The sequence below is a fragment of the Seriola dumerili genome, unplaced genomic scaffold (assembly GCF_002260705.1).
Source record: "Seriola dumerili isolate Sdu_G_001 unplaced genomic scaffold, Sdu_1.0 BDQW01000193.1, whole genome shotgun sequence".
In the NCBI taxonomy this organism is placed as follows: Eukaryota; Metazoa; Chordata; class Actinopteri; order Carangiformes; family Carangidae; genus Seriola; species Seriola dumerili.
The window spans coordinates 1,825,178-1,847,828 of NW_019174448.1; the positions used below are offsets into that span (position 1 = coordinate 1,825,178).

Genomic DNA, 22,651 nt, shown 5'->3' on the forward strand with positions numbered 1-22,651 from the left:
TCTGGACTGAGTAGGCCAGAAAATATTGATGAAATATTGATGAAGCAAAGAGAGAAAAAGTCCAGAGATGATATATATTTTCTGGTTGAAGGGAACCAGGCCTCTTTATTGGAGCATTATGATGAAATTCAACCGGCGATACAGTTTCCTATCTAACACTATTTGATCATTCTTTATTAAACGTGTTGCAAGATTTTTTTTTAGTTTCAGAAGCAGACACAGGGTTGTGTTTAGGCGGCAGCGTCCTCAGTGAGAATGAGGTGATAACAATCTCAGTCTGAAGCTCGAGTCGTCAGCACAGGGTGTCTGGCACAGCTTGGGCTGACAGCACACACACACACACACACACACACACACACACACACACACACACACACACACACACACACACACACACACACACACACACACACACACACCACTACCTGCCTAGAAAATCTGTATTTTCCCTGTTGGAGAGTTGATTCTGACACATGCTCCAGCTGGCGTCAAGATCTCAGAGGTGAGTCTCTGTTTGCAGATGCATTCCTGATACTAGAATACAGAGAAAAAACCTGGTATTTAACCAATAGAAGTATTTTCCTTCCAGCCACACAGCAGCAAGCCTTCTCTAAGACTGAGCTAATGTTTGTCTGGACAGGATTAGATGTAAATCACTTACTTGCAGAATAATCTAATATGTAAGTAATTCTCAGGGAGACTGAGCTGGAAAAGGAAAGTATGACACTCACCCTTCTAATCTTTGGCCTCAATCCTGCCATAATCCATCTATACATTACAGCCTCTTAAATACAGCAGAGCCTTCACTCGTGGGAGTATAATGCAATGTATATCGTGATCTTTTAAGACCACTGTTCCCACACATCCCAGAAATGTATTCCTCATAGTATCCGAGGATAAAATAAAAGCCGTACTTGCAACATTGCAGATTGTCTGCACAGAGCAGCATGTTAAACATCGTGCCATACACGCAGTTTCTGTCTATTCCTTGCAAAATCTTGGTTAACAACACAACATCTGACCTTTCAGTAGGCCCCCCCCCCCCCGCCCACAGTTACAGTAGCTGCCGAGTCAGAACCATCACATCAGTGTTGTTTCAAAGCAATAAAGCAACTCTGCCAGCAGCGACAACACCATGCAAGCTGTCATTTAATCAATTAGAGCCGAGTCATTACTGGCTCTGAAGCAGGACATACAGCACACAATAGTACAATAACAGCACGCTGCAGTGTAATTGACTGCTGACAAGCGACAATGTCCAAAAGTTCCCCATTTCATCCCCAGATTTCAGACCTGATCAGCAACAGTGCAACACATCTTTGTCAAATATGAGACATGGTGGAAAATCATACAAGACGAGATGAAAACAATGAAACAATACAAACAATTAGGACAAATATCACATTATAACTACTGAACCATTTCCACAAGAAGGAAGAAAACTATATCTGCTGATGAAAACCAAGACATGGTTGAAAGCTCCTGGTAAAAGCTATGAAGTGGAGCAACATCGTCACATTCTGGTTAAGAAAAGTTTGGCACAACAAAAATCTGACTTTAATTAGCATTTTAGCAACTAAAATATGTTAAATTGATATTTCCCTTAGACATCTGAGTGATGTGAATTCATGCAATCCCTACATCTTACAATTTACTCCAAGACTTTGTTATCCTTGTGTCTAATTTTGTTTTAGAAGGAAACACATCCAGCTCAGAATTTAATCTAGAACAGTATTTATTTTAATTTCTATTATTGATTAATCTAGCCATTTTCTATTAATTAATTAATTATTTAGCCTATATAATCTGAAAAATACACCCAATGTGGGGCCTTCAAATTGCTTATTTTCTCTGACTAAGAGTGTAGGGTGTACCCCACCTCTCGCCCAATTTCACCTGGGATTGGCTCCGGCCCCCCTCCCCCATGACCCTCAAGAATAAGCGGTATATCTACTGGATGGATGGATGGATGGGTGATATGAAACAGAGAAAAGCAGCAAATTTCCACAATTTTTAAGATGAAAAGAGAAAATGTCTTCATGACAGAAAACTTATGTCACTTGTGATTCATTGTGCTCACATAAAGATGGAAAAACACATAAAATACCAATGAGTTTCCTAAATCCAGAGGCAGGATTGTCAATGTCCTCATATTTGATTTAGCTTTCATGGAAAAGAAACACCGCCCTGTCATTATAGTGGCCAGTACTACATTGTGTCTCATCTCTCCTCCACTACTGCGAGCTAGCTATTGATTGGCTCTCTGCACTACTACCGTGAAATTGGAGAGGGTGCTGAAAAGCTGAAAAGTGTTAAATACAATAGCAGGCAGGCTCGCAGAGCTCCAGGAAGGCACATACCTCACACACAAAGCCTCTCTTTCAAATCTGATACTGATGCACACGGACTGATGGAGGACGGCCCACAAATGGGAACATAATGAGTGTGATCTCACCTATGGTTTGGTCTCCTTTGGTGTGAACCTCAGAGGAAGTTTGCTTTGTTGCATTTTGTTCATTTGGGTTTATGCATTCCCGGTTACAAGGAAAACAAACTGAAGTCACGTGATATCAACTCATGTGACACTGCTGAACCTCTCCAGAGGAAACACAAAGTACAAGAATAACAGTCTATGTTCTGTATATTTGATATGATATTCTCCGAGTTCCAACACTGATAGTAATAAAATTGTATTTAGACAGAATATTGACAAAATAATGAAACAGAACAATGATTTTATTAGCGTCTGGTCAATTAGTGTCTACATACCAACACGTTTTTTTTGTGTGGTTATCCCTGTGATAATCTTTACAAATACCTAATATACGCTGCTGCCTCTCATCTGCCCATTAAACCTCTGCTCTATGGTCCGTCAGACTTTCTGGAGACGGTGCACTGAAACGGATTTGATGTCGTTAAACGCAGGTCTACATTTCAGGTCGGATAATGCAGCCATCTGATAAAAGTGAGGTGCTGTAATCTGGCAATCTGGAGTCTCCATCCCTGTCAGCTTTGACAAAGCAGCTTTTATGCGGCCCAATGACTAGCTGATGGGATCAGTCATCCACCTATCAGCCTGGCAGAGAGAGGTAAAGAGAGTGGCAGGGTTGTCACAGGTCTCTATAAGACTAAACTATAAGACAATAAACCGTGGTTAAGTGAGTGGAATACACATTGTATAATTGTTTTGTCACATTACAACATCCTGCAGTATTTAAAATGTTACAGCTTAGAGCCTCCGGTGTGTGTTTATTCAACTTCTTTACTCACACTAAGCTCAGCAAATCAACGTGTGTGCTCTATGAAAAAGAAAATTAGCAACCTTGCTGCTCATTCCCGGAAAACTGGAGGGTTTTATCAGGCGAAGGACAGAAACTGTAAATATTATGATGAAATGAAATGCAGTTACAAGGTTTTCACACTCTCCAGACAATGTGAAAATCCTCTCTGTGTGGATGCACTGTATTAATACTCATCGTACATACATACAAGTTTAACAAGTAGGGGCACGAAAACTTCGCTCTGGAGGAGTGAAACAGTGATGAATGTTCATTCACATTAACTGTATGACTCTACTCCCTTTCCTTAAATTCGCACTTGAGGCCAGCCAGTCCATTAGTTGTTCATTATTTTCTTGTCTTTTTGACCTTGACTCACTAAGTGTTTCTATACTTAAAGCTGTACTGTCAAAACTCCTCTGTCAACATTTAATGCAAAACACAGCAGCTGCCAGGTTTTATGGATTCGGTGAGGAACCTGAGGTTTAAACAGGCTTGCAAAGTGTTTTGGATGACATCAGAGGAAAATGGACATACTGATAAACCTTGGATGTGCTGTGTGTGTGCGTTTTGCTTTTCAAATCAGAGATTAATATTTCATGGGGAATAAAATAATCTTTGCTGCACTGCTGCCAAATTGCTTGGCACTGAAGAGAGTGAGAGAAAGAAAGCAGTAAGACTGTGAATGTGGGCAGTATTGGTCCAACTGATTCCCCATAAAGAAGCTAAGCAACTACAGCGCCTTTTTCCCCAAAAATACACCACAGTGAGAATTCAGGTCATCCTTATTTTCCATCCACATCTCCACATAAAAAGAAAGGAACTAACAGTCCTTGCCTTTGTGTGTGGCATCCCTTTAAATGTGCCTGGTCACTGCAATTACAGTCCTGCTTCTCTAGTTAATTAAATTGTCCTTGGCTCATGGGGGACGAATAAAGTCCCAGTGAACTGCGCAGCGTCCTCTGCCAGTGTCCACATTCACCACATCAGTCTGCCCCTTCAGAGCCGCAGCCGACACAGCTCTGAGCACTTCCTCTGCATTTGACACTTGCTGGGTGTTTATGTGCCGGAGAAAATGTAAGTAAAGATGACAGAGCAGATAAAAAACAGAAGAGAAACTACAGACTGCTGACAAAGCTTGTTTTTTTGTTTTCATTAGTTCAAGCTGCTCAGTTATAGAGATTTGCATCTGTTCTTTGTCTATGTGCCAATAAACTGAATATATTTGGGCTATGGATCACAAACAGTTAATTGATTATTCAAGAAAATTGATTAAGCAATAATGAAAATAATCATTAAGTGCTCCTAATTGTTAGTTAAGACCAGTGTATTCCACATTTCACATCCAGTAAACCATTAAGCTGCTGCAGACAGATAATTATTATTATTACTTTTATGGCTAGTTTTTCACAGCCACAGGCAACACTGAAACTGTTATTTTTCTTTGCATTGTGTCTAGTGCAGTTTCCTGGGTAAATAATTAATACATCATTATATTAGTGCAACATATGAATCAATATTGTGATAGCAGTCGTTGTATAGCATATGTTTATCCTGTCAAAGTGGTGATCTCCCTGAATCAAAACCTCATCACCATGTCTCCATACTAAACTCAAGACTGATGGCTACTGAAAATCCCACAAAGTAGCAGGTCCGCTCATAAAACAGAGCATGAGCAAAGATGTCGTCTTGTGCTCATTAATGATCTGAGGGGCAACTAAACCCACTCCCTTAGTGTTTCATGCCAGTTCAGTTTGTTTTCTATGGCCAGTTGAGTCCTATGAACGTCTACTACCTGTGCAGTTCAACCAATGACAGAGAAGCTAAAAAGATGGAGTCTTAGCAGCAGGACAACCACCGCAGCCTCGGAGGCTCCGCGGTTCTCTGCTGTCCGATATGATTCAGTGTGAAAACTCCCCGGTGAGGCCAAGCTTTTCATTAGCATGGAGCGAAGTGTGGGAGGACGCCTCAGAGTGCTCCCTGCCCACTCAGCTGTAGTGTGGGCCACAAACTGCACCGGCAGAAAAAACATTATGCAACCACCATTGCCATTGTGTACAGCGGAAGGGTAACCACGGCAACAGGATTCAGAGACTGAGCCAGAGGAACCAGTGCTGGTTGGAGGAAGGAAGAGTGTGGTAGATAATCCTGGGTGGGCGTCAACAGAGTGTGTGTGTGTGTGTGTGTGTGTGTGTGTGTGTGTGTGTGTGTGTGAGAACAGATATGGATTTTGTCAGGATGTCCTGATGGAGCTTTTTCTCACCTTAACCCCCCTGTTCGATAATCTATTTAATATTAATAAGGTCATGGCCATAGACACTACTAGTTTCCGATTGGCATGACTAAACTATGTTTGAACTATACTGGGAGACATCAACTATTCTACATCAGGGCACGGCAATAGAAACTATATAAACTAAATACTTGTATCAAAAATATTGATATTAAAAATGAGAAGCATTGATTAACTGTTGACATTATTTGACAGCACACAAACAGCCAATGACATCAGAGAAACTAAGCTATATCTAACCAATCAAGTTTAGGAGCAGCACTGGGCTCTGAGGCCAAACAGGTCAGAAAAGACCCATACACGGAGAATACATTTTACATCTGAAGTTTGGTATAAAATAGATATGGTTTGTCATATGTATGTTTTGTTTAACAAACAGTCGAAATGACAAAGAGATCAAAAGATGTGATGCCATACAGTTGAAAGCAAGCTGATGAGAGTAACTGACATGAACTCACAGGCCTTTATGACTTATTTTTGTGGATAATTTTTTGTTTATAACCCATACAATTCTTTGTAATTTTTCACATATAGGTATTTTGGGGACTTTTTTAGAGTACAGTAGAAGGAAAACTGGCAGGGAATGAGGGGAACAAGAGATGAGGTGACAAAGGTCTCTGGCCAGACTTGACCCAGGGACATCAGCACCTTAAATCCTTAGGCCACTGAGGCATCATTAACTCTAACATGACGGCAGGTTCCTATTACATAAGAGCTCTTTACAGGTGTACGGACTCTTTCCACTCGCAGCTGTTTCACAGTCAACGTGAACTCAGGAGGGAGGAGTCACATACAGAGGCAGTTTGAGCTTCACTGACAGACAGATTACTGACAGAAAGCTAAATGAGAGGCAGCAGTGTTTGCCCTTGTCTAGTAGCCACAGTGAAAAGCCATTCGATGTGTCAGAGGAATGTCATTCACCTCCCCCAGCTCCAAGGTTTTAAGGCAGCACCAACAATGGATACATTGTGCTTAAAGGTAAAGAGAGGCGAAAGGTTTCCCTTACCATCCTCAGAGTTGTTATGATCAACAGCCTCCAAGATTCTCAAACAGTTTCACTGTCAAGAGCTCCTCAACCTTGATTCCTCGAGCCCAAACACACACGTTAACCGTGATCCAAGGGATTTGATCTGGGGTAATTCATTACAGAAACACAGTTTCAGATTAAAATGGACAGATAATCATCCTGGTATCCTCTGAAGATCCTCAATCATCTCTCCTAACAGTTCTTCTGGAGAATCAATTAATCATGCAGAGATAATTGGGACAGCCTGATAAAAAAACATTAAATGTGAAACAGTTGAATGAGCAGATGAACTGAGGTTGTCATCCAAGCTTGTTCTAAGGCTCTCAATAGTTGATCATTTATGCACTCTGTAAATCTGACTTTTTCCATGCCAAAAGTACCTTCATAAATTACACAAATTTGGCATTATCTTGGAATTTCACTCTCAATTAGTGAAAAGGCCTCAGCGGACACTAAAATTCAACTGAAATCCATATTGATATGCTTGTAGTATTGACTAAAATCACTTTAGACAGACTGAGACACACATCGCTGCAGATTTCACACACTGCTGACAATGACGCCACTGAGTACCATCATACTGTCCCCTTTTCTCATATATGGATGACACTTACTGGCCTGTATCATTTTAAATTTAGTTTGAAATCTTTTTTTTTTTTTATTGTATTATTGCATAAAGGTAGATTTCCATGTGTAGTGTGATTATAGATCAGGTCTAGGTTCTATATTAATAATGAATGAATGAATGAATGAAAGTATCAAAGTGCTCAGTCCACAGAGAAATGCACACAGCCTGTATTCAGAAACTGAGCCTTAAAATCAGCTGTCAGGACTTCTGTAACTTCTCCAACTGCTCCAAGCTCCACCCACCTGGACCCACCATCCAGCCTTGCAGGATTTGGTTTCTCTGAGTGTTTACCTGAAATCTGATATTTTTTATTCAAATCACTCAGAAAAAAATCAGAAGAGAGGCTCAGAGCCTCCTCTCTTCTGATTGGCTCACCGAACTGTTGTTGCTAAAGCTCCAAAGTGAAGCCTGAGAGAGGAGATGTAAAACTACACTGAGATGGTTTTTGGTTCTTAAAACCACAAATATATCTTCTTATGCACCAACACTTCAAATAAAACACAGAAAAGTGTAAAATATGGAGCTTTAAACTTAATAATATTAAACACACATTTTGAATTCCCTGAATTTTTCTCTAATAACCATCAACACCATTCTTTCAGGTTTGCACTTAGTCTGATATTTCGTCATATTGGTTAAGCCCTTCTAAGACGGCCCTCAGAACAAGGAAAGGCTTTGATTTACCTGTCTTCTGTGGATACTCATGTGCTCAGTTTGTTAAACAGTAGGACAAAAAACAGAAACAAATACAGATGCCAACTTGATATCAGGCTGTGCATACAAATTGATAGAAGTGCAAGACTGTTGTTCTGACAACCGAGGAGATGGTGGCAGGAGAAGGGGGGGGGCTGTCGGGGCTTCAGCTCTTCAGCTGGTCCATCTATCGTCTCCTGTTTTATTTTGCGCCTGCTCTTTAAAAACAGGGCCCCTATATGTCTGCTGATACTGACATTCAGCAGGTTTCGAGGTGGTTAACTCTGTCATGACTCAGGGAAAAATCAGCAGGCACACAGACTGGTTTTGTAGGTTTCTCAAAGATGTTAAGTGCTGATGTGACCCCGCTGTTATGACACAATCTCTAAACTGACAAGGAGACAAGACATGACATTCAAATACTAAATGATGACTGCACTTTATGATTTGTAGTAATGACTGCGAGATTAACAGAGCTAAATTTCCTCACCTCCAGCCTGACCTTTTTGACATTAATTAAAAGTGAACAGAGTTTTGAAAGCCCCTGCCCTTTCTTTTGATCATCTCAATGCAGAAGCACATCAGAGACAACACAAAAGGTTGATCCTCAAGGAGAGGACCTTCAGGGAACCCAAACAATAACAGACTGCGGGAGCATGAATATAACCAAGGCAACTCAGAGCGACAACAATGATCCACCTAGAAACAAGCAACAGAAAATGTTTGGCATGAAACTGTGAGAGGATTAACAGGACTAGAAAAATGGTTCTACATTTTCCCTTTGGCCCTCGATTTCATTTGTATGTCTGCTTATGTAAGGCATGAGAATATAATTGAATGTTATTGACATTTAAGCAGCAGCACTGCTGAAACGGACTGATGAGTGTATAAAGGGTCAGAGAAAGAGACAGCAGAGGAGAGAGCACAGAAAAGTGAAACGTGACAAAGATAAAACTCTCTTTGCAGTTTCCCAGGTGTAAGCAGCACTTACTCAGTTAACTCTGACATAGCTTTAGGCCCCAAAAATGGCCCATCCAAGTACACAAATGCAGATGCTTCAATCTGCACAAGATCTGGAGTGTGTGCCCTGTTAATGCAACGCAAGCACAAGCTGCTGTCTGAGTGTTTCAGCTAGGGGCGCTATAGCACGTAATTACAAAAGACAGCTTTCCGTTTGGTTTCACTTCTGCTCAAAAGTGGCTGACAAGGTCGACGAAACTCTAGCAGAGGTATATTTATCATATTTGTCACCTCTTCATTCAGACAGACTGCGTCCACGAGAACACTCTTATTAGCTATATCACGCCCCGTTGAGAACTGAGGTTCCTTACCTCCACTGCAAGTAGCACGCTGAGTATGTTCCACAGTGTTTGTGCTGGCCAGGCCTTAAAGTTGCAGTGAAGATAAGTTCTCAACACGTTTTTTAAGTTGATAGGGTAAACTTGTAAGTAAACAGTTGCTTGTTTACACACCAAGCAGTTATGGAGCAACATTAGCTTTCACTTGGAGTCAAATGTAAGTTGGATAGTCACTCTCCTTTAGCTCTGTTTTTGGTCTCCACCGACTCCTCAAGGAAATATCTGACTCTTTAGCTGCTAAATGCTCCACCATATTCACCAGCTGGTCTCTAACTGTGTCTGTGTGCTCTTTGGTGCTGAGCAGGTAATAGAGCTTTGAAAACAGCTGCCTACTGCGGCCGAGAACAACACTATGAAAGCAGTGAGGGTGAAAAACAACTGTAAATTTACAGTGAGCTGAAACCCAGTAAAGATGAGCGGATCACTACGATTGACCCCTTTCACATTGTTTTCATATTGCTATTTGATATATTATACATATGATTGAAAGTGTTATATAAGCTGCTTTAAATCTTTGGTAGTGTTGGTGTCTCTCCTCCCCCCTAATTTCCAGACAGGCCTGATCTAAGAAGCATTTCAACCAGAGTCTCCTCTAAACCAGGGCTAGATGATATAAACCATATTAACACTGATCAGGATAGAACACTTCCTTGATAAAAAAAAAATTAATTATTACAATGTGCAGATAAGTAGGTCAGTAAGTAACAATATTAGCTTAAGTACACTGACCACATCACATGCTTTGGCATTGATAATGTTTTATAACAAGTCAAACAGAAACCACTGGCTACTCTAAGTTGTTTGGTCAATAAGTGGATGAGACAGTCCCAAGCAGGACTGAACTAACTTTACATTCAACATGACACAGACAGGTGATGTACGTACTGTTAATAAAGCTGAAAGACAATGACAGGAAACACCAAAAACTAAGCTGAACGAGCAGCGAGGTATTTTAAATTGTATTTCTGATCCCAGTTTGAATACGACTTTTCTGAGGCTCAAACCTGATGCTCATTGAACATCCTGTTTTTTTAATTGAGCTCAAGATTTGAAAACTCAGGTTTTTATTCTGTTGTAGTTTTTCAAAACTCTCTGGCTTTGATGGGCCATGGGTGTAACAGCGAGCAGATATTCAGTCTGTTCTGCTGCAGCCAGGCAAGCTTGAGCCAGAATATATTGATGCTTACAACAGTCATACTTAAAGCCTTCAGAGTATTTTTCAACAATGATCTTTAATCCTGGGGACTGATGATATTTTGCTCATACTGTTTCAATTTAGAGTGTAGAGGCAGCAGTGGGATGTGTTCAAATGAAAACACAAAACTTCTGACAAAGAGACGGTCTGTGTGCCAAAATGAAAGCATTTCTAAGTTGCATGTGTGGAAAATGTGTAGGCGTCCCTTCCTCGTTCATACTGTTTTAATAATCAAACAAAGACAAAGAAAACAAAACATGAAGTGAGGCAGCAGACGGATGTGTTATAGTAGAGTCAGTGTTTAGTGTCTCCGTGTCTTCACTACCTGCATGCACTGACTGACAGGTGAGTACCCCGCTGCTGATCACTGCTTTGACATTTTGTCTTTAACAATCCCACAACACACCTGCATGGCTTTTCTTATGTATATACATACAAGCAAACATACGACATACAACATCCTCCAGCTACAGCTCTGATCATCTATGGAGGTGGCAAGATTATTTTTTATCTATTTATTTATTTATTTATTTATACACAAACAAGCTGTTGCTGTTTCTGGTTACACAAAAACCATCACCTTCTGTTCATTACAGGATTTTTCAGATAAAGAGGTGGGTGGGTGGTGGGGGAGGTGTGGGGGTGTGGGGTGGGGGGGTAGGGGGGGTTAATGAAAAGCCACAAATCAACAACAGAAAACAGCAAAGTACGTAGTGTTTAATCTATAGTCAATAACTCATTACTGTAAATTATGTAATCAAGTTTAAATCAGGTGCCATATCAATGAAACTGCTTCATATTTGCAAGTATATATAGTCTGACATCAAGTGCTGCATCCTCCCAGGGAACTGTCTTCAACTTAAGGCGAGCATGTGTGATAAGAAGATAGATATTCCAATGTTACATAACAAACTTGCATCTTCTTAATGTAATAGAAAAGGTTTACACCACTCATTTCAAACAGAATGAAATTCCTCAGGGTTTTTTTTTTTTGATTAGCTATTCCAAATTCAACTCCATGTAAACGGCTCCATGTAGACGTACAGTTTACTTACGTGCAGTAATCATATTCATTAGTGTTAATTGCAGGAGAAAAGATCATGTGACAGAGTGTTAGGGAGAGTGCAAAAGAAATATGAGGAGGATAAAAGACAGAAAAGAGGAAAGTTGTCTTACTGACAATTACAGCCTCTCAGTTTCCACGCTCGACTGCCTGCAGATCTCTCCTAATTGACCACAAAGGGTTATAGCTCCTCCGCCACCCCCAACACACACACACACACACATACATACACTCACACGTAAAGAGCATGACACCCCTGCCATTCACCCGCTAACACAGTTGGCAGGGATCCAATTATCCTCCATTGACTGCAGAGATTAATTGAAAATAACTCATTACGCTCCTCGAGCACATTCCAAATGAGTCAGATTTCAATTTGAAGTCTAAGTTGACCGCAATTCAAGGGCGATCACAAGGCGTGAATCGCCAAGGCGAAGAGGGACAGACCTTCAAGACATAGAGAGCAACAAAAGGAAAAACCCTGAGCCCTGCAGGAACTGTCCACCTGTGAATTTGCATCATTTTAGAATTCATTTCTCCGCTCATATTCAAGTAAAACAAACTGTACACTGTTCTTACTTTTTACTTTTTTTTCCCTTTTTCAAGTGTTTCTCTCTTTCATGATGATCTTGAGGTCACAGGAATATTATCATGGCTTTCTGACTCATACAGTCCTTACTACTGCTAGATAAAGTTGGCACCAGACAGAATGAAGCTTATTGTGCTTTTCCACCCAGTCTACTCAGAGCTGTAGTAAGTGTGTCAGCTAAATGACTAATATGTAAATACATGCACAATGGTTGCAACCAAAAAGAGGTGTTATTCTACCATGAGTTTTATCATTGGCCCCCTTCCATATAACTGTCAATTGGTTGGCACCTGATATACTTTTTAGATACTGGGTTGAGCAGACCAAATCTTTTGTTACAGCAGTCCTTCCATATAAACTATTCCCAGTAAGACCCCAGTTATTAGATATTAGGCTGCATTGTTTTTAATTATTATCAATTAGCAGCAAAAAATAACCTGAAGAAACTAAAGGTTGGAACAGTTTTAACAGGTTTAACCACTGTGTATCCAACAGTTAGTTAGTTAGTTGAGGCATTAATGGTAACCTACAGATGTCATGTGACAATCAACTGTCTGGGTGTTCAGTGTAGGTGTAGGTGATGCTCTTATCTGCCTGTCCATCAATCCACGGTGACCTTCACCGAAAAATGTAGGGCTTATCACGTCCTCTGAGCTACAGGGTTTTGTCTAAGAGTGTAACCTTTTTAAAAAGGTCTGATGAAGTGGGTACAGGTTAAATCGGAATTGTATTATATTAATCTGCAGTAGCTGCAGGCAAAACAGCCATTCATTTATAAGAAGGTGGCAGCTGTTACAGATTATAGCTGTTTAATTCAACTGAGGGTCAAAACAGGAACTATTATCACATTATTTAGTCTCATTGTATAAGCTCTGCATTTTCTCTTTCTCCAGCGACTATCATTGCTAAACTGCCTCGAATCAATCATGCTCTGAACCTCAGTTATTTTAAGATTTTATTAATAAATCATGGAATAACCAGTAAGTCTTGCAGTCAAAGCTAAATCCTTGGACTCAAAAGCAGTAACAGTGCATTTATGTGACAGCGCTGCTGCTCCCTGGGGTCGAGGGGGGTGGGTAAGGGTGGGTTAGGGTGGGGTGGGTTGAGTGGCAGGCCTCATCAAGGCCACTCCTGCTACCCAGACTAGCCCCTCCACCCAATAATGCAACCCATGGTAGGGGGGTAAATCTAGGTCAGTAGCTGGGGCACTGTCTGCACGGAGTGTATGTATGGCATTAGCTGGTGCTGGTGTGTTAAAAAAAAAAGAAAAAAAAAGGATGTCACAGTTTGCTGTAGCGAATATTCTGTAGATTTATTTTTAATGGTCGGCATAAAGACTACCGGTTTCTTGAGGGAAAAAGAAATTCTGAATTGTACTGCCATTTATTACAGGAAGCCATATGGATGTGTTGCATATAATCCTATTTTGTATTCATGGAAATTTGTCTTTGGGGTGATTTTGCAGAGGAATAACCCAAATTCAGTCCCAGTTTAATGCTTTCTTCGCTCATTTGCATTGCAGAATCCTTTCTGAAATACACCCACCCCTCCTCCCCTACGAATGGCAGCCACATGCCCAGACACACACACACACACACACACACCTTAGACACAAAAGGAGGGCCAATTGGTAGAGAGACACACAAGCGGTCAGATTAATGCAGACTTATGATGGAGGCAGAGCGCTGCAAAATTATGCAAAGTGTACATCTGCCCTGTGGACCAGATGAAAGCAGCACAAAATGCATTCCACAGTCGGCTAATGTCATCGTTCTCTGTCCAAGTCAGCCGGAAAGTGGCTGAGTCAGTGGATCTCAAAACAAATGACAACATGGAAACTTAAGAAAAAAAAAATCAGCTTGGATGTTGCTCTTGTCTTTAACCCGTCTGAGGGAATCCTAAATGACTGCATTCTATGGTCGGGCTAATATAAAGGCTTGTTGATATTCTAGACTCACACTGGCCTCGTAAGAGAGATCAAATATCAGCCAGTGTCAGTGTCGTCTACCGGTGACGTGATGGGGGTTTCTTTCTGTTAACAGCCATGGAAAAATACATATGTAATTTGTTTTTTGTTTTTTTTGCACATTCCTTTAATGAAGCCTTTTGAAAATTCAGTCTTGATTATTGCAGCTAGTCAGTGTCCCAGATTTTCCTCTATCCCCAAACAACAGCAGAGAGTCGCCTGAGAGTTTCTTGCCCACATTATAATTTAATTGGTTTAGAGTTTTTCTATAAAAATTTTAAGTTTTAAGTTTAAAAGATTTTAAAAGCACTTGGGTAAACACTGAATACTCGTCTTCTTTGGCATGAAACTGGGTATATACAGATATATTAAGGATGCAACTCATGATTATTTTTTTATTTTTTTATTTTCATGACTGATTATTTGGCAGAGTATTTTTTTTTTATTAATTTCTCTATGAAATGTGAAAAACTGTGGAGAAAAAAAATGCTTATCACAGTTCCACAGAGTCAAGGGTGATATCCCAAATCACACAATGTAGTGAGTATTGGGACCATACACAAATAACAGGTTTGAGAGCCTGTTAGAAAAAAAAATACAAGTGCCAGTATTCCTCAAGTGGAGACTACAGACGCCATAAGCCCTAAGAGTCTTTTTATCCCTGCAGCACCAGTGTGAAACCCATAAACCCTTCAACGATGCTTCTCCCCTTGTGTAACCATCATTTAGAGGTGGCATCAAATAGGAGATCGTCTGAGATGGCAGTAGCTATAATGTCTTCAGTAATTCCCCGCTGATCTCAGGCATGAAGCGAGAGTTTTCTGCCAATCTGTGAGGCAATTAGAGAGATCAACTGTGCACAGATGTGGTCAGCGCTTGACTTATTAGAGGAAAGCCTTTGGAGGAGACCAGCAGTAGCAATTTCTATCAGGAGCTGAAGTGGCCATTTTTTTGGACACAGTTCAAAAGGGAGAATTATTTGACCACTAATTCATTTGCTTGGGATTATTGCACTTTGTTCAATGCAGCTCTGCAAGTAACAACTTGATGCCTTTCCTGCAGGCTCAACAGCTAACCCACTGTTACACTTGCCTTTTGCACCTTTGTAGGGCCATTAAACTCTGGCTAGATATTCGACATACAGTATATATGCCACACTAGGTGGTTCAATAAAGGTCTGATAAATCAAACATTCTGTATACTGTGAAGACCTCAGAGACCTTAACCTGTGGTTCCAGAGGCTACAGATACACTTAGAGACAGGATTAGATAAAATCAAACTGCACACACGGCTCAAAAATGACAATTATCCATTTCTCCTGACTGTATTTACTGAAGTCTGCATCTGCGTAGCTTCTTCCACACTCTCTTCCTCATTATACTGCTTGCATGCTTCACTGTGGCTGGATACTAATGAAGGTTAGATGCTTGGCTTCACCAGGCTTCGGCTCTACCGTGCATAAACACCAAAGCAAGCACCGTCAGTGAAAAGGATAAAGTCACTGCTCGGGTGATTTCCCATTTTCATCATTTTGCCAAACCAAATGGGCCTCATTCCAATTCCAGCCGGAGTCAGGGCTGGAGTACAGTCAGATCAAAAGGCTCTCTGTCTTAAAGTGTGCAAGGCTTTATAGTGCAGGTCATGCCGCTGTAATTTAGCCAATGAATAGACAGACTCACAGGCTTTTATCATAAACTAACAATGGCTTAACAAAAGTTCATCCAAGTTAATGCACGTAAAAAAACTTGAAGCGATGTTTGTAAACACGAGCACAATAGTAGTAATTGGGCCTCAGAGGTACATTTTTTTGTTCTTATCCTAAACCTCTCCTACTTTTTCTGTGAGGATCTAATTCCAATTCTATTCCGTTTTATTCATCAATGGATGCCAAAAAGTAAAAAGAAGCCTTGAGTCCAGCTGTCAGAGATCAGCAGATGAAGACAAGTGTCAGTCGTGGTATTACAGGACCCAAAAGCAATATTATATTACTACAGCTGTCAACTTTGTGTGATTACAACATTAATAAACTGTGACAGAAATAATGAAGGGATGGTGCAACATGAAGTTAGATGCTACAAAAAAAAATGTCTTGCTAACCTCAGAGAAACATTTAAGTAAAGGAAATTAGCAAACAAGTTCTCTTAAATCACTACATGTTATTCGTGTCTGTAGGAGCTGTTCTTGCATAAAACTCAACTCTAGTTCTCGCTGCAGACAAGGTGCGTGCCTTTACAGCCAATGCAAAACACGTCTCTCCCACAGACATTATTTATTTCTGTTCATGAGTTAATGTATTTTCAAAAGCAGGCTGCTGCTGTATACCAACTCTACCTGTATCTACAAGATTTTACAGATTTTGTCTATCAAATAGTAAGTGGGTTATATTTAATTTTCCATTTTAAGCGGTAGTCTTGACCCCCCCCCAAGTCATGCATAACTCCTCTGTTTCATAAAGAAATGAAATCCTTCCAAAACTAAACTTGTGCAATACGCTATCTGGGCTTTTGCCCACTGAAGCACACTCCAAAAACCAGCTTGCATGGATGCCTTTATAACAGAACCAGGATGTTTTCACAAGAAAAGCAAATGGTTACGATATTTCAACACTCCAAATGTTAGAAAATTCTACTATGATGTCAAAGAGCCTGACTTAAACTCTTGTTGTCCTACACAAACCACAATAGAGAATAGATCCCGGAGTTGGAGTGGCGACCAAATGAGACTATCACACTCATGTAGCCGTCTATTTACCTCCAGCCAGAAATTCAATCCCATTACACAAAGCTCCCCAATCGTCTCTATTACCAAAGTAGCATAGAGAAGCAGCTACAGCAACTTCAGCTCTCCCCCACAGTGCGGGAAGGTGAGTGCTAAAAGGAGAAGCAGTGTTGCCAGATAGGCCCTGGAGAGCAGAAAACAATTGGTTGATTATTACCAACATGAAGTACATGTGTCACTTTGATAACCACAAACTCACAGAGATCCATTTCCATGTTTCTGACAGTTACATGAGAAGGTGTCAGTGATCCACTGTGGGGATGAACGCACCTTTACTTGTGCTGTTTTGACACTGTTGCTTCATATTTATGAGAACACAGCAAATCAAGTGCGTCGCTCACTCCTCAGCTTTTATGTGACCACCCTGCTTTGTAATTTAAGCAACTTTCCAGACAAAAAAGCAACCCAAAGAACCAACACACATCTGTCCTGTCAAATGGTTTCACCTACATTCATCCACATTGTCAGTATACACCTTCCACCAGACACACGCTGAGCTGCGATGTAAATTCCCTCCCAGTAAAGACGCAGGGTGATGCCGTCTGCCCCTTCCTGCCATAAATCCTGGAAGAGGCAGCTACAGTAGACACTACCCTCTTCATCACTGACGACGGTGCATTATAGACTGCATTAATCAGAGCCTATCCGATGCAGACAGGGGGGATGCAAGTCCTGGATACCACTCACATATATAGCATGATTGGTTGAGTGAGATTGTGCATTGGCGTTTGTGTGTATGGACTACTGCCATCTGTATGCAGTGCTGTGGGTGCATCGTGGCATGAGAACATATATTTAGGACTATTATATGATCGCTCTGGATGTAGTAGATGGGTTAAAATTAGAGCTACAGCTATTAGTTCAGTGATTCCCAACCTTTTCTGTGTGACACACCCCCCACAGCCCAAATTACCCTTTTATCAGACCCCTTCATAGATGACACGACTTCATGGTATTTTACTGCAGAAAAACGCTGATCTGTGTGAATCCATACAAGACATACAGTAATTGTTTGTGCTTAGGCTTTTCCTTTTTTTTTTTTTATTTACCCGCTTTGGTCAAGTCTGCATTTTTAATCCTGCCATTTGGAGTGACAGAAACAGGACATTTCAACCATTTTACAGTATCTTTACTTTGAGCTTTTTGTTGTGTTTGTTGTTACTAGTCTTCTGCAGTCGACTTACAGCTAACTCAGGATGGTGGAAAGTCGAGTCATACCACCATAGTTGGCATATTATTGTGACAATAACTAAACTAAAGATCAAAATTATTCACATTTGTAATTCTGTTTTCCTCCTAAACACAAGTATCTGGATATGTATTATGAAATAATTTTATTTTCAAATGATTTGAGCTTCACAATGTTTCATGTACCCCCTAGTGACTGCAGATATACCCTCTGGTTGGGAACCACTGGATAAGCTGATCCACAGAAAATGAATCAGCAACTATTTAGATAATTGTAGTCATTTCATGAGCAGAAAAGCCAAACATATGCTGTTTTTAGCTTCTCAAACGTGACGATTTGCTGCTTTTCTTTGTCATAAGTGATAATACAGTGAATACCCTTGGATTTAGGACTGCATGTCAGACAAAACTATGGACTATTCTCTGGCACCAAACGATTTTATAGACCAAACAAATAAACTGCAGATTATCCAATAATGAAAATAATCACCAGTTGCAGCCCCAAGTGAGAGCATGCAGTGGTGTTTGTGTGTATGAATTAAATCCATGTGTATGCAGAGTTGTGGGTGCAGCATGGCATGAAAACACATATTTAGGACAATTATATGAACACTCTGTTAAAATGCTGCATGCAACCTAAACATTTATCATCTAAATCTAAAGCTGAAAATTAGATTTTTTTTCCAATATGTCATCCGCCCTCTGTCTCATACTACAGACATGAAAAGGGGAAGTTCATACGTATTAGGAATAAGAATAAACCTTAGTGAAACTCACCTCCCCAGCTCGTCTCCAATTTCATAAAATTCCTCAACATTTTCCTGGTTGAAAACAGTCATGTTGTCCGGGCACGTCCTCTCCTCCCGTTTACCCCCGACCACACAGGCTTGTCCACCGACGCGGCACACCGGCTCTTCACAGCGGCACCATCCCTACCAGGAGCCTCCGGTCTGGGCAGGGTTACAGCCAACACTCCTCCTCATGTTAGGGCTTCCCGAACCAAGTGGATATCGCACAATAGAGAAGGAAAAGGCAGAAGCGTTAGCCCTCGACTGTGAAACCTGACTGGTGTAAATTGGGGGGGGTGGGTGGGCGGGTGGGCGTCCAGTCAACAAAAGGAAAAGCTAACTGACTGAGAAATGAACCTGCACCTCCAGGGCGACGTCACGACTCCTGGAGCTGATCTTTCCTCCCAGTCCCTACTCTCTCTATTATCCTCCCAGGTACCAGTTTGAATTACTGGGCTATAACAGCTGCCAGTTTCAAAGATAATAGCTATATAATCATAAGTATGTCACCACGGGCTGGTTAGGAATGCAAATAACCCCCCAGGAAAGCTTGGTGTAGCCATGGGAAACACGCCAGACCTACTCCTCCTCCTTTGAGTCCAGCGAGGAAAATGACTGCTGAGTAAAGTCATATCGTTAGCCCGTCTTCTTTAAATAATGACCAGGGAGGACCTGGACAGGTGTTCAGCCCAGTTTCACTGTGTAAAAAAAAAAAGTCACAACCCTAAAAAAAATAAAAATAAAAATTAAAGCCTAACCGTTGAGCTTTTCCTAAATGAAAACCGCTGAATATTGCTCTGCAGTCTGAAATATTCAGAATGCTGAACAGTAACGTTAGCTAGTAGGTATGTTTTGCCCAACGTTTCTTGGCTCTTTCTGGAGGCGAATAAACTGAGACAAATTGTATGAATACGCTGTGAAGTATCTTACAGTATGCCGGTGTGTGTCCCGCTCTCAAACGTAGCCGAGATTTCATGCGTTTCGTGGGAGCCTGTGACCCAGGTTTGGCTCACGGAACACAAAATGCTGGGTTGAACAGGAGAAATCAGCGTTAACAATGTAAGGCAGTCTGGTCCCGGCGCTGGATTTGAGGTCTGAAGGGAAATTGCGTGATACGCGTTGGTGCGGCTCGATTTCGGTAGAAGTCGCGGCTTGGATGGTTCACGTTTTACCATCTACTGAACAATGTTAAAACCCAGAAAATCACAATCAAAAAACACAAAGATTAGATGTGTCCTGTCAGATTAAAAGGCAAATAAATTGGGAATTGTTTGCCACCCGAAAGGTTACGAAAACGGTCTTTTTCCACGAGAATAGTGAAATTACCGTTTTCTTTACACGCCATAAACGCAGCATTGGTATATGTCAGTTGGTGGAGCTACTTCGGTCGCAGGAGGGCAGCAAAGCTTTCACTTTTATTTTCATCACAGTTCAGCAGAAGAAACCTAGCACAGCTTTTCATTAAGAGGTGGATATTGTGATTGAGTTATTTATTTTTGTTTAGAAAACATAATATTCATGAAGCAAAATTCTCAAAATGCAGACCAGTTTCTTTAAATCTTTAAATCCAACCAAATGTCATAACTTAACAAAACTATTTTAATGCAGATTACCTCATTAAAATGTCCTAAAATTATTTCTAGTAATTTTGTGTTGTTTCAAGATACAGATGCTTGTTTTAATTATTTTTTTCTTCAATTAATGAAAGGCAGGTTAAGATATCCTCACTGCCCTGCAAAATAAAATAATGGACTCTTAGACAAATGTCTGTAGGTTTTCACGACTTTTTGCAGATTAAATATTTTATTCAGTATTTAAAAATCAACTCAAACTCCAACAAAAATACTGCTCACAAGTTATTGCATCGGTGGTAATAAACCTTTAGCAACATAAAAGAGGCAATGTCTGCTGAATGTTTACTTTTGATACTTTAAGTACATTTAGATATTAATACTTCTGTACATCTACTTAAGTAAAAGTTTGAATGCAGGACTTTTGCTTGAATTTAAGTATTTTTAAGCTGTTGTATCACTACAATTACTCAAGTAAATGATCTGTATACTTCTTTCAACACTGAAAAAAGTAAAGGAGGAATCATCATTGCCTTACTGTATTATTAAACCTACCTTTCCTCAAATGTTCAAGGTGTAAAATTTAAAAGGAAAAACACCACACAAGATGCAGCATGGGATTCATCATATTAAATCTAAATGGCTGCCTCAGGTGTGAGAATAAATGATTCACAGAGAAACGATTCATCCATTATCTAAAACTGATGATCCCCTCCAGGGCCACGGGAGGCTGGAGCCTATCCCAGCATGCACTGGGAAAAAGACAAGTTATACACCCTGGTTGATTTACTCAAAAACAAACTTTGCAAATTAGAGCAGGAGGCCCCTGTTGACCTTTCACCCTCTGGGACTCATTATGACTTTGATTTGTATTGTACGTGCTCAGTCAAGGCGAAGCGTTCATCTGGTCTGGTCCCTTTCAGACGTCATACTGTAAAGATATGTGATCTACACTGTAAATCCCAATTTGCTCACTCAGTTCAAAGTTTACTGAAAATAACACAAGTTTAGTTTATTAGTTTAACAGTAAAGTAACATGAAAGTTTTGAGTAGATAGGACACAAAATAACTGCATGGCATGACCCTTGTCTGACTGGAAATATATTTCAGTCCAACTTTTTATTATAAACACAACAAAACAAAAATTTTTTTTGAGTATTTACTTCTATGTCATATGAATAAGAAATACATTTCATGATGTAAAATTATCACGCAAACAAAATGGTGTGTCATAAATTTGTCATTGTATGTACAAACAATATTATATATTGGAATTTTAAAGTCAAACTAGAAAATTCCTGGAGAACTTTTAAATGTTCCTGCTGCTTGGTGCGTGTACTTCACTCCTCACATTTCAATCTGGACAAAGGACGATACTTTCAACTTCATTCATGTCGTAGAGACTCATCCTGACACTGACCTCATACTGCATTAGTTTCATCCAGGTTCACCTAACACATATATATGAATTAAAACTAAAAATTATGGACACTTACAAATGCTAGAACAAATCAGCCCTTTATTTAAAGTTTACCCAATATACAGCAACACTTAATAAAATGCATTTCTTTGAACACAATGGTAATGGAGTTAATGGGGCAGAAATAAGTGACTGCAGATTGCCTTAGAAAGGTTCACTGTGTAACTGGTTCTAGATGTCCTGAACAGGCCGTCTCATATTGTAACACCACTTTGGTCCTCAAGAGGCGATAATGAGTCAATCATATAACTTACTAATAGAACTTGAGGTTCAGGTGAAACTGATGATCTCTCTCCAGGGCTCCTCACCCTGTGATAGTGAGTCATGTGATGACTTTAGTTTTCTCAACCGATGCCCATCCATCCACTGCACCACAGCACATGATGTAAGCTGCAAGAATAAAAGAAAGCACAAATTACAAATTAATTCTTACATACAGTAACAGCATTGTGTCCAATGGAAACTATTTACAACATTTTTACCAGGGAAACAGTCAATGTCCAGTCTTCGCACTGTGCTCATTTTAACTTTCTATCTTGGTGTTGAAGAGTTTTTAAGACCTTTTTAAGGCCATCTTGAATGCAATTTAAGAATAATTAACAGAAAAGAAAAAAAACTGCTGTAAAAGTCTTTGTCATCATTGAATATATATACTTTTTCGGCCGTAGCCACTGTCCACGACCTCCTCAGCAGCAAACAGCAGACAGGCACAGTCTGAGAGCAGCTGCCGAACATAGTGGAGCATTAAGAAGCTA

General features: G+C 40.3%; 1 protein-coding gene across 1 annotated transcript in view; it reads right to left on the bottom strand.

The window, feature by feature from the left end:
* The window catches only part of dapk1 (death associated protein kinase 1), an 80,115-nt gene extending 60,257 nt beyond the window's left edge, over positions 1-19,858 (bottom strand). Inside the window, exons 1-2 of the mRNA XM_022753751.1 lie at positions 19,776-19,858; positions 18,835-19,047 (exon numbers count right to left, since the gene is read on the bottom strand). Of these exons, the coding sequence (XP_022609472.1) occupies positions 18,835-18,896 (62 nt within the window). The 5' untranslated portion in view covers positions 18,897-19,047; positions 19,776-19,858. The remainder of the gene's footprint in view (positions 1-18,834; positions 19,048-19,775) is intronic.
* Positions 19,859-22,651: the final 2,793 nt, after the last annotated feature.